Below are 13,064 nucleotides of genomic sequence, written 5' to 3'. Positions count from 1 at the left end.
CTTGAGACCCTCACTGGTGATTAGCACGCTCTACAAATATTTGATTGATTGATTGACTGCTGTTGTATTTTATGATGACAATTTTATATTCAATAATGTTAACAAGTGTACAAAACACTGCACCCAAAATATATATTTTAGTCATGTTAACAAACAAGGGTGAGTAGAAACCATTGGGGTTAAAAACATTTAATACATTCATATTGTGAATTTTGTGGCAATTTGTTGATTTTTTTCAAGCACTAACATTTCTGAGTCGAGTAGAGACCTTGAGAGTATTGTAACTTTCCGATACTTAAATTACGGATTTTGTGGCACTTAGTTGATTTTTACAAACCCTGATATATCTCCAGAGGTTGCATGTGGACAGCCTAAGTTATCCTGCAAGATTTTTTGGATGAATCCTATTGCAATTAAAATTTTCGCTCTTTATGTAAAGTGAGGTTGCGTTGAAAGCTGTTCTGCAACTCAGGATCCGGGTTCCTATTCACCTGGTGTGGATGCATTTGTAGTGAGACTGACTTTCTGACTGAAACTTTTCTGGCATTCAGAGTATGAATAAGGCTTTAGTCCAGAGTAAATTCTCTCATGTGGAATGAGACTGTATTCGAAACTAAACCTTATCTGACATTCAGAACATCCATCAGGCTTTTTCCCTGTGTGAGTTTGTTCATGTCAAGTGGGAAGTAATTTGTAACTACAAGTTTACTTGTATTTCGAGGACTCATAAGGATTATCCCCAGTGTGGATTCTCTCATGTTACATAAAAATGGCTTTCAGATAGAAGCTTTTCTGGCATTCGTCGCAATAAAAACTTTTCCCCCCACTGTGGAGTCTCTGATGAAGAATGAGATACCTTTTCTGAATGAATCTTTTCTGGCAGTCCCCAAAATCGAGTCTCCCATGGTTAGAGAGGAATTTCTGTCATTCACTTTTCCCTGTGTGCGTCTGCTCATGTAGAGTGAGATTGTGTTTAAAATTGAAGCTTTTCTGGCATTCAGAGCACTGATGATCATTTCGGATCGTGTGTGTTTGCTTATGGTGCTTGTAACAATCTCAACTCTCAATCTTGTCTGTCTTTCAGAGCAGTGATAAGGTTTTTTCACAGTGTGGATTCTCACATGTTCAGTAAGAGATTCATGGTAAAAAAGTTTTTGGCATTAAAAGCACTGATAAGGTTCCCCCAGTGTGGGTTCTTGTATGTTTAGTGAGACCGCTTTGGTCATTGAAATATTTCTGGCATTCAGACCACTCATATGGTTTTTCCTCAGGGTCAGATCTTGTATGCTGAGTGAGACTGCTTTTGTCACTGAAACATTTATGAGAGCACTGATAAGGTTTTTTACCCAGTGTGGGGTCCTGTAGGCTGAGTGAGACTTCTTTGGACTCTGAAACATTCCTGGCATTCAGAGCACTTATGGCTTTTTAGCCAGTGTGGGTTTTTGTATGTTGAGTGAAACTTTTTTTTCCACTGAAGCATTTCTGGGATTCAGAGCATTGATAAGGTTTTTTCCGAGCGTGGTTTCTTGTGTGCTGACCGAGACCGCTTTGGGTACTGAAATATTTTTGGCATTCAGAGCACTGATAAGGTTTTTCCCCAGTGTGGGTTCTTGTATGCTGAATAAGAGTGCCTTTTTCACTGAAACATTTCTGGCATTCGGAGCACTGGTAAGGTTTTTCCCCGGTGTGGATTCTTGTATGTTTAGTGAGTCTGCTTTTGCCACTAAAACATTTCTGGCATTCAGAGCACTGAAAAGGTTTTTCCCCAGTGTGGGTCCTTGTATGCTGAGTGAGACCACTTTGGTCACGGAAATATTTCTGGCATTCAGAGCACTGAAAAGGTTTTTCCCCAGTGTGGGTTCTTGTATGCAGGATGAGACTTCTTTTTTCACTAAAACATTTCTGGCATTCAGAGCACTGATAAGGTTTTTCCCCAGTGTGGGATACTGCATGTCGAGAAAGACTCTGTTTAGTACGAAACCTTTGCTGGCATTCAGAGCACTGATAAGGGTTTTCCCCAGTATGGATTCTCAGATGTGTAGTTAGAAGAAAATTACGTTTGAAATTCTTTTGGCATTCAGAGCACTGATAAGGTTTTTCCCTAGAGTGGATTATTGCATGTCGGAAAAGACTCTGTTTGATATAAAACCTTTTCTGGCATTCAGAGCACTGATAAGGTTTTTCCCCAGTGTGGATTCTCAAATGCTCAGTGAGATAAGATTTACGGCTGAAACTTTTTGGGCATTCAGAGCACTGAGAGAGTTTTTCCCTAGTGTGCATTCTCACATGTTCAGTGAGGTGAGATTTTCATCTAAATATTTTTTGGCACTGATCTCTTTTTTCCCTAGTTTGGGTTACTGTGCGATGAGCGAAGCTGGTGTAAACACTGATTTAGTTCTTGCAGTCCATGTTTTTATAATATTAATTTGTAGAGTTAATGCTCCAAGTTTGGTTTTCTCTTGCTTTTATGCCATGGTAAGAGTGAACCAGATTCTAGAGCCAGGGCTTGTTTAAATAATGTTCAGCATTAATCTCTAAAAGAAATTGTATGTAATCTTCGTAACACTTGAATTGAGCAAAATATATCTGGAAGCAGACCTATAATGTTTTTCGCAGATATTGGGCTTTAGGTTATGGCCTGTCCGGCAGAAAATTATTTTGTAACTGAAGTTTTTCTCACATTCATTTGTTAGGTTCTTAGCAAAGCAGTGATAAGGTTTTAATCAGATATTTACTGATTACATGTTAAGTACCTTTTTGCACTCACATAATGGTGGTAACTAAGGACGTTAGAACATGCACAGTAGTATTGTGGATCATCAGTTGCAGAACATCATTCCTGTTAACCTTCCTATACATTGAGCAAAGTTTCTAGTTTAGATGATGGAGATCTATTTACATTAGATATGACACCACAGTGTTCACTTAATTCGTTTTTATATTTAACAGTTTTACACATCACTGCTGCACAACAGATAATCTTGAGGCAATTTACATAGAATTACAGAACAGTACACATTAAAAAGGAAATATATATTTGAGATGGTCAAGAAGAAAATAAAGTGGTGAATTTTTAAGGGTTTCGTTAAAGTGAGGAGTTTTAGTCCAGGTGTTATATCCAGAGGCAGAAAGTCTCAAAGTTGCGTCACTAGATAAAACTGGTTTTTGAGCAAGGGTGATTTTGAATCTGTGCTTTCAGCTTCAGAGTCTTCTTTCAGTGTCTTTTCTTTGATGGTCTGCAGAAGAAACCTTTTGTTATAACTTTCTTTTATCCAGCGTGTGCTTCCTCTCAGGAATTGGATGAGTCTTTAGATGAACATTATTGTGTCATGCTGAGGCAATTTGTCTTTCTGGTACTATTTCAGAGGAGGATGCTGAAGAGACTGGTCTTTCTACATTATTTCTGATGCTGTGTGCTCTGATATGGTTCTGCTCTGGGTTAATGAAACGCCAAGTTGGAAAACTCACTTACAGGAACAGTACTTTTATCAGCTAAAAGTTCCTTACCACACCTAGATTTTGGAAACTGTTTCAAACTCAGAACGCTGGATGTCCTTAATTTTATTTAAACAATCCTTCTTATGGCATTGACATTCAGTTGCCTGGTGCTAAATCTTGCTTTCTTCGTTTATAATTTCCATCACCTGTAGTATTAAAATAACATAGTTAATACATGTAGATTTGCAAAAATATAATTCACAAGCCAAATCAATGTAGAATTTTGAAAAATTTGAGCTAGTTTTCCAACACAGCAAAGAGTAGAATGGTAACCGGAGAGGATTTTTAAAATGTTCACAATTTTAGTAAGTTTACAAAGGTTACATGTACCCTGTGAAGTTTTATGTTATAAATCTTTTATTAAGTTTTCAATAGGAACAAGATACAAGGACCGCGAACGGTCGTTCAGGCAATGCAAAGTAGGCTTCAGTGCAATACAGGCAATCAGTTGGGAGCAGAATCTAGCCAACCATCCATAGGGGTTCCGTGTATCACCCCAAAACAGAACACACCCACCCTCCCCCCCTGTGAAGTTTTAAAGTCATATGGGCTGGCACAAAACAGATATATAGAAATACTATTAATTAATTTGTAATGTAGATTTCTGGGACGGGAATGTCCCCTCCATGGACAACAGTTGTTTTCCCCTGCCCTGAGTTACCCACTACTTGTCTCTGGTATCTGGGATTTCGATTGATAGCCCCAGCTTCACGCTGATCCAATGTGTGTTCCGAGGCCTATGCCTAGACCTATCCCTCAACCATGGCCCTGATTACAAATCAAGCGCAATGAAATTAAGGCTTACTTTCATGTGTTCATTTCATTCCACCTGATTATCAGTTGTGAGGTTATTCTGCACCTGGATTTACCGGTAGACTGAAAAGCTGTACAAGACTTTGGCTGCAGCAGAAGCAGCCAAGACTTATGCTGTTTTTTTTACTAACTGGGGGAAAACACAATGCTTGACCCTGTTAGAACTTCCCAAGTGTCGAAAACCCTGCCTGAGGTTACACCTGTGGTCCAGCCGGCCACAGGGTGGGCTCAATTGCTGCTGTGGGGAGGGTGCTGAGGGGCTGCTCTTACCGACAGGCCAGGTGTGACCGCGATACCTTGGGACTGCTGATCTTTAGGCAACTGCAATGAAAAGGATGAGTGGGTACCCTACTAAATGCAGCCATGCACCCAGGACGAAAGAGTTCAACAAAAGCTTGTCGGTAGGCCACTGCTCTCTCGAGTGTGCCGGCGTGTCCGTTGAGTGCTGGGCAGATGGAAAGGGACCTTGACAGGGCTGACTCATCCTGTGAAGGGGATAAACACTTAGGACTGAGAGCACATACGCATTGGGGTGAATGAACCGCACCTGTACTGTATTCATGCCACTCCTAAAATCCACTATAGGAGAAGAGGGGATCAGAACAGGGAGAAGGAACCTGATAATAGGGGGAGATGGATATACATGAATAAGCGCAGCACCTGCCAACTTCACAGGCCAGAGACATTGACTTGTTTCTTATTAATTTAGTATTGGGTGCAACTGTGTGAGTAAAGTACATTTTCTTAGCAAGATAAGCAGTGTACTGGACATTCATTCTATTGAGCCTGTTGGTTTGTTGTTCAGCTCTGAGTTCAAGCAGCTTACATTACCAAGCTGAGAATTCTGAGACTGCTCGCCCTCACTAACTTGAGAGTCAAGTGCAAAAAGGGCTTGCACAGTGTAGCAGGGAGGGGGGTGTTTGTCAGGACTCACCGGATGCCTCCCCTGTTATGTGCCCCTCACAGACTGGTCAACACTTTGTGGACTACGAAGCAGCGTCACTAGAGGACAAAAACGTGTACTGGCCCTTTAACTCGGAGCAGCACGATGAGTGGGCGGAGCCTGATCCCGACGGAGTGCCGTCAAATGCGGAAGTCACTCACAGTGGCGTGTGCTTGTTCACCCGGATGGAGTTTGGCGTGGGAGTTGCGGAGTCAAGAGGAGAACAGAGTGTGGAGATCGAGGAGTCATCAGAGGAAGAAGAGCGGAGGACGTGGAGAGAGGAGCGGTCAGAGGAGCGGAGGTCGAGGAAGGAGGAGCGGTCAGAGGCGCGGAGGTCGTGGGGAGGAAGCGGAACCACGGAGGCGACTGGAGATACTGCCCAGCTGTTGCAGGAGAAGCCAGGAGGCCAACGTCCCCACGCGTCGCCCAGCCACTCACCCAGGGGAGGTGTGTGGCTAAGCCAGGTACGAGGGAGGATTGCGGGCTGGTGGGGGAGGAGGAGCCGTCCGACTACCTTCCCCGGGTCTCCCCTCCCATAATCGGTGTTCCCCTTTGTTTTGAATCCCTGTGCACTACCCCTCACATTCCGACTGAAGTGCTGCACCGGGTCTTTTGTTTCCCTCACACCCTTCCCTGAAGATATTACTAGGGATAGTGCCTCACCAGTTATTCTTTCCTTTTCGGGGCGGTGCTGCAGAGCGGTTACACCACGGAGGAAGAGGGAGTGGCCCGGACCAGACGAAGCCCGGCAGGTCTTCGCAGGAAGGAGAAACCCAAAGAGAAGAAGAAGAAACACAGTAGAAGCAGATCCCCCAGGCGCCTTCACATTACTTGCACTGATTATCTGTATTCCACCATCCAATCTGAAATAAAACCCCCAGTTAGAAGTGGAGAAGTGTGGCTCAATGGTTAGAGCGGCAGACCCTGATGCAGAGGTCTAGCCCGGGACCAGGGTTCAATTCCCCGCCTCGGCGGGTCTTGGGCTCAAAAATTTCACGGACATGATAATTCTCGCCTCGGTGCCTATTCTAATCATAGAGTCCCACTCTGCAACTCTGGGCAATAGCTTGCTTAATCTCCACAACGGCCCCCACAACGCTAAGGATGCCTGGCCTTCACCCTGGGGGTGCCCAGGAGTGGACGCCTCACAGGGAAAGCCAGGACGGGTTCCACAGCGGTATTTGTACAAGCGCCTTGAGACCCTTGCGGGTGAGTAGTGCGCTATACAAGTATCAATTTACAGTTACTTCGCACCCGCTTGTTGCCAATTCTTCCCGCCCGTGTTACACACAGCCACTCTAGGACAGGTCTCGGGACATCAAAGGAAAATTATCTCAACCCAGTAGCTCCTGCCTACACTGTGGTCCCTGAACTGGAATGAACTGGATTGAACACAAACCCTAGCAAGGTACTTTTATTACAATCTGTCAGGCTAAGGCGTTTGGTCCTTGCATGTTTCTAGACAACAGGATGTTTATTTTAACCTCAATTTTTTGTCCTGTATGACATGAGTTAACATAACCAGTAACTTGTTTGGCTGAATTTGGAGAAACAAACAAATGCAGCATACATAGCAATTTTCCTATAAATAGTCAGTGTTAAGGTAAGGGGCACATCAGCTTCTTGTCATATACAATAAATCACATACAGGCAGCAATCTAATGACCTTTTTCTCTTTTCTCCACACCTCTACTTATCAATTATCCAGACTCTGGGTCTGATCTTAAGTCCAAAGGGCCGCCAGCCTTGTTTAAAGATTTCCGCTGGCTCTGCGGTGCTCTGTACCTTCAGCAGAGCCACAGCCCTTGTGCCTCCTTTGAAGGCACCATAAGATTGGTTAGTGGCTGCCATGTTTAAGGCGGCAATTAACCAACTTTTGCTTTTTTTTCAAAAACAAGCTCCCAAAGCAGGAGATTGTTTTTATAAACAAATAACTAATCACCCTCACACCCTGGGAGTTTTAACCTGGATTCATTTTCTTCCAGGGAGAGGGGTTCATTTTTTCTGTTCAGCACTAACGGGGTGTCCCTGGTGGTCCCAAATGAGAGAAAAATACATCAGATTGCCTGATCTAAAGAGGCTCAGCAGTCCAATGTATTTACACTTACGGCACCACAGTCAAGCTGGACGCACAACAATGCAGCTGACTTGCATTAGGTCAGGCAGACCATCAGTTTGTCGGACAGGGTACTCCACTACGTTTGCGAAGGAGTACCCAGTTCACCAAACACTAAATCAAGACCTATCTTGTCTGTGTTACGCATGTATCTCTAGGTCTGCTTCATTTTGTCCATCATTCTTTGTATGATCTACCTGTTACTGAGGCTTGTGTGTTTAGTACAGGTTTAGTCTCTGGGTGTTTGTGAAGGTGTATTTAAACCCTGCATTTTAATCTACACTTGTTGTTCATTCAGTGTGTTCACGCCCTTGTAAATATAAAAAGTGTGTTACGCACGACCAGATGTCTCCTTGTCATGAGTAATGTTGCATAGTTAACAGCAGCTTCATTGCAAAGTATTAAGAGCCTGATTTAGAGTTCGGTGGTTGGGTTTCTCCATCACAAACGTGACAGATATCCTGGCCACCGTATTACAAGTGCCATTGAATATAATATACCGCAGCCATTTAACGATCGTTCATCTATCTATTTCTCTTATTTAGTTATCTTTATTTTACTCTTTGCTCTTTTCTTATTGTTTTTTCTGTTTCTCTCTATTCCTTTCTTCTTACCTTTCTTTGATTCCTTACTTAAGAGTGCTCAGCCTCGTAAAGCATTTCATCCATTCATCTGTGTTTCATCTTTTCTGTCATCGGGATGACTGCAGCAATATCTTTCCTTTTAGAATGGTAAAAATTCTATGTCAGAAACAGAGACGAGGATTCAGTTCATCTTTTTTTCCACTTTAATTCATACAGCAGCCTTTAACAAACAACTACCTTCCCTAGAAAACCATTATGGAATGAGAAAACATTGTAACCAATCATTAAACACTCCATAAAATATAGTCCATCATCTCTGTTTATCAGTTAAGTGCGTTTCATTGTCTCCTCACTTAAATTCATAGTTAAATGCTTGGTGATTTTGCTGGTGTCTACATAGTGATTTTTAGGTTTTTGCTGTGCGCGCTCTAACGCTGCCTTTATTTTCATAGGCAGCTGCTGGAGCGCGAATCACCGTGACAGGGCTTCATGTGTGTGGTGCTGTGCACAGGCCACTAAAGGGCACTCATAGGGGACCGAGACACGTCTCAGTGCTCCTCACGCGGCTTTCAAACTTTGAAGGGGCTGCATGGGTGTGATGCTGCACACCTTTCACTAGAGGGTGGTCTTAGGGGCCCGAGGGTCATTTCAGCACTCCTTTCAAACTTTGACGGGGACGCATTGTGTGTGGTGCTGCACAGCGGCCACTAGAGGGCGATCATAGGGGACCGAGGCACGTCTCAGCACTCCTCACACATCTATCAAACTTTGAAGGGGCTGTATGTGTGCGGTACTGTGCTCCGGCCACGAGAGGACGCTCGTAGGGGACAGAGGCACGTCTCAGGCTCTGAGAGCGTCACATTGCTGTGCCCCTTATACAGCCTGGAAGTCTCTACACCCTATCTGGGGTCAGTAATACACAGTGCAGTGACCGAAATGGTTCGATACAGCACGCTGTATCCTTGGCACCCCTAGGAAGAAAGATTGTAAGGCTAGAAGAGAGACACCACAGCAAGCGCCCTGCAGACTGGGGGGGGGGGGGGCAGGGGTTTGATATAGACGCTTTTGAATGCCTCAGAAAGGCCATCCTACTGGCCCCCTTTGTTCTGCCTCCCCCCCCCCCCCAGCTCCTTAGGAGCCAACCATTACCAGGGGATTCCTGCGGGCGAAGTGTCCCCTTCCGTCCCTGGAGGGCAAAGTGGTCCTCACTGAAGTGCAAGGTGGTCCTCACTCCTGAGCTAGACAAGCACACAGTTACTTGCTTGACAAAATATATCTTAGGAACCCAAAGAAAAGCATAGCTTGCTTGTGGTGGTCATGTCAAGACAAGTTATTGGATCTTATGGGAACGATTACACACATCTTAGATACGGCTAAAGAAGCCAATCAGTCAGGGGACCTTATATCTCCAATGTCTCTGTCTGGATGGGCCCAGAGAGCTGTAATCCTGTTGGGCAACGTAAAGTGTGCACACTCAGTGGGTGAGACAGCGTTCTCTCTTAATTAAAGTGGATCCAAAGCTTGGGGTTTCAGAAGCAGGCTACTGCGCAAAGGGTGTTGGGACTCTTTTATAAAGGAACTTAGCAAATTTGCTGCCACATTCAACTCTTTGGATAAAGTGCAGCCATCTATTAACATACTTTTTACCTCAAGATTTTTGTCAAAGCCGGACGTGGCAGGGGGCGCTCGTTTGGCCGCTTTAGCTCCAATGTCTCCAAAAAAGCACAAGGCTCCTGGCAAGGGCAATACCAGGACTCTGTGAGGTTTGGTAATTTTCATCCCTTCTGATCGCTCCAGCGCTCCAGAGGGGGCAGAGGTGTTAGTCGGGGTAGTGGAGGTGGTTGACTCAGATGGAGGATTGGAATAGGAGAACCATCTTCAGTTCCTGTCTGGACATTGTGATTTAATCCGATGCCAGCAAAACCGGGTAGGGGGTCAGTTCTGGCAGTGTGTCCACAGGAGGAAAGTGATCGTCCAAAGAACAAATATAGAACATCAACTGCCTGGAATTATTGGCAGGCTCCTTTGAGGTCCAGTGTTAGACGCAGGACAAACTGAGTTGCTCGGTGCTGCTGAAGATGGACAGCATCTCTGCAGTGAGGTACATCAACTGCTTGGGGTGCCCGTGATCCAAGATGCAAGAGGAGCTGCCAAAAGGATTGTGGCATTACTGCCTGAAACTAAACATCTTGCTGACTATGGAATAGCTTCCTGGAAAATCCAACAAAGTTGCCGACCGGAATTCCTGTCACCTTCAGGATCTCAGTACATGGCAATTACATCCGGAGGTGTGCCAGATGCTTCAGAGAATATGGAGGCTTTTCTTGGTGACGCTCTTTTCCTTTCATCTCAACTAGTTAAGTCCTTCAGTTGGATGCCCGATCCGCAAGCGGAGGCGACGGAGGCCTTCCAACAGGGCTGCAGTGCGAAAGATGATACGCTCTTCCCCCATTCATGATGTTGATGGGAATGGCCATGCAAAACCAGCGGCAGAAGTCCAACCAGGTGGTGATTTGGAGAGCGCAAGTCTGGTTTTCAGTGATGATGGAACTTTCTTGGGAATTTCTAATCCATCTGCCAGAGAGACAACACATTCTGAGGGACCCGTAGGGGGATCACCATCTAGTCCTGGAGGAGTAACACCTCCTCATGGCATAGAAGGTTACAGTTCTAGGGCAAAAGTCAGAGGAATTTCAAAATCTCGTCAAAGTATTTGGTCCGAGGTTTGGGCGGATGGCACCAACAAGAGATACAGATCCCCTTTCCAAATGTACGATCTCTACCTCTTGGTCCTTATCCTCCATCTCTCCCCCATGATTCGGGTTCTTACACAATTTCACAGATCATCAATCTGGGAACCATGAAACTCATCTTGCCCAACAATCACAAAATCCATCAGGTCATTCATGTGATTGGCTGTCCTGTTTACAGTGTTTATTTATGGTGGATTCCAGTGGTGTTTTACAAACCTTTTGAATTCAGTGCTTATCAGTGTTTCTCAGCTGCCTGTCCCCCATAATAGACAAAACCTATGTGTTTCCAGTGTTTACAAAACATGTTTTTGTAGTGATTGTTATAAAGCACATATGTAATTTAAAGGAGAAGTAATGCAGGGTATGTAGCGTCTTTCTATTGGCAGTGTACTCAATGGGTCTATGTAAGACTCTTAAGGATAGAAAGTCTGTGTATTGAACGGTTACTCACAGGCACATCTCATTACCTTTTCACATCTTATTACCCCTCCCACTCACTCAGGGCCTGAATAGGATCTAGACAGACAGGATTACTCTGTGAAAAACTTGACGGATATCCAGTCTGCCAAATTACAGTCCCATTATATTCTATAGAATTGTAATTTGGCGAAAGGGATATCCCTCACGTTTGTGAGAGAGTAACCCTGCCTGCCACAATCTTTATCAGGCCCTCAGTCTGGTTTACCGGACTACAAATGCATTAAGAATTGAGTAATATATTCAAATGTTTTATTAAATAAATTCCTGGACACAGTTAGGGGCCATTCACCTACTCCTTACTATTATGACCCCTCGGGAGTGGAACAACATTGGTGCAGAGCTGCATTGTGCCACCTACAGGCACGCAGAGGTACTGCTGAAGATTTTCAAGATCAAGTCTGATGTTGAGGAATATTCTAAAGGTGAGAAATCTGCCGTTGGATGTATCTATCGGTATTGCAGCTTTTGAGGGTTCACCAACAGATTATCAGAATTTACAACCTTCAGGAAATGCTCCTAAAACAGCTAAATTAGGACTGGATCCTCAGCGTTTGAGGGTTCACCCATGCACTCTCAAAATGAACAACGTTCTATTCAAGAAGGTGGATGTAGTCCATCAGTTCTTGTGTAATTCATTCCTTAATTCACCAAACGTAGCACTAGCAGGCAGAGAAGGCTTACTTCAGGGTCCAGTACAGGGATAGCAACTGAGATGCAGCACAACAGAGCACTGTCAAACCTATGTTTCTTCTAAACAGTAGGGGATTACTTTAGAGGGCAGTATGGTATGCCCTCAAAACCTCCATTGGTCACAGTCCACACAATGTACATGCTTTGTTCCCCCTACTTCCAACCTTATGTATACTTCAAATGCCCTGCCCGACTCTCCCTGCTGATGTCAATGTGGCCCTCCGTCCCCCCCGCAGACCATATTTTTGGCCCCTGGGAAAATGTTTGAGAACACCCATACAATACAAAAATGCTGCAGTTGTAAATAGATATCACTTTTCATTTTGTACGTTTCAATTTTTATTTAATAATAAAACCTAATAAACATAAGCTAATTAATAAATCATAACTAAACATGAGCTGCCATACATATTATAAACAAACGTGGTACATAAAATTCAACATATTGTAACATAGCATTCTGTAACACAGCATAGTTATGAAGAGCAAAATTCTTAATATCAGGCAACCTGAAAAGTTTAACAATGGAAATGTTCATGAAAAGAAAGAAGGTGGGATACAGGGATTTCATTTATGTAATGCTTCTTACATATAGAAAAACAAATACTAATAATTTATCTTACGTAATATAGCACAAAAATTAAAATACTAAGAAATATCGTAAGCAATAAACATTTTATGTTGTAATTAAAATTCAATTAGAATATTCAAGGAAGCTTTTTGACTTCATCAGCGTTATTTGACTTTTGATTACCGTCATTAAACTTTCTGGAGAGGAAATGCCTCATAGGGTTCAACATCATATCTTTTTCAAAACCAGTAATTAAGTTATAAACTTGGATTCAATTCACTTTGTGATTAGACACTTCCCTTTTCAACAAGCATCACAGGAACACTTATTGGTATTTTCCCAAACAGTGATAATGTTTCGGATGGCAACAATAAAAAATATGTTTAAAATGTTACCTCCGAAAGGGAAAACAAGCCATTTCTGAATCATACGGCACAATAAAACATAAGGACACAGAAGGGCATATTTAGGTGTTGCATTTATTAAGGTTTGACCAGACTTGAAACCAGAGTTTCTTATCTTTTGGGAATGTAAATATCCTATTGAAAATATTTCTAACAGACCCAGCACAAGAGTGAATTAGAAGATGAGTTAATTGAAATCAAAGAATATGTGC

General features: G+C 43.3%; 2 protein-coding genes across 4 annotated transcripts in view; one reads left to right on the top strand and one right to left on the bottom strand.

Moving 5' to 3' along the window:
• Positions 1 to 13,064, top strand: part of LOC147737217 (uncharacterized) — a 202,780-nt gene that overhangs the window by 81,503 nt on the left and 108,213 nt on the right.
• Positions 88 to 13,064, bottom strand: part of LOC147737218 (uncharacterized) — a 98,014-nt gene continuing 85,037 nt past the window's right edge. For 2 of the 3 annotated variants that reach the window (XM_086919460.1, XM_086919483.1), the window contains one exon: positions 88 to 3,644. In XM_086919460.1, the coding sequence (XP_086775586.1) occupies positions 1,426 to 2,280 (855 nt within the window). In that variant the 5' untranslated portion in view covers positions 2,281 to 3,644 and the 3' untranslated portion in view covers positions 88 to 1,425. Of the gene's footprint in view, positions 3,645 to 7,984; positions 8,064 to 13,064 lie in introns of those variants that run through there. The other variant, XM_086919506.1, reaches the window with a different exon arrangement.

The sequence above is a fragment of the Lissotriton vulgaris genome, chromosome 1_1 (assembly GCF_964263255.1).
Source record: "Lissotriton vulgaris chromosome 1_1, aLisVul1.2, whole genome shotgun sequence".
Classification (NCBI taxonomy): Eukaryota; Metazoa; Chordata; class Amphibia; order Caudata; family Salamandridae; genus Lissotriton; species Lissotriton vulgaris.
The sequence above is the reverse complement of the archived record's forward strand: the minus strand, read 5'-3'. Positions and strand labels throughout refer to the sequence as shown.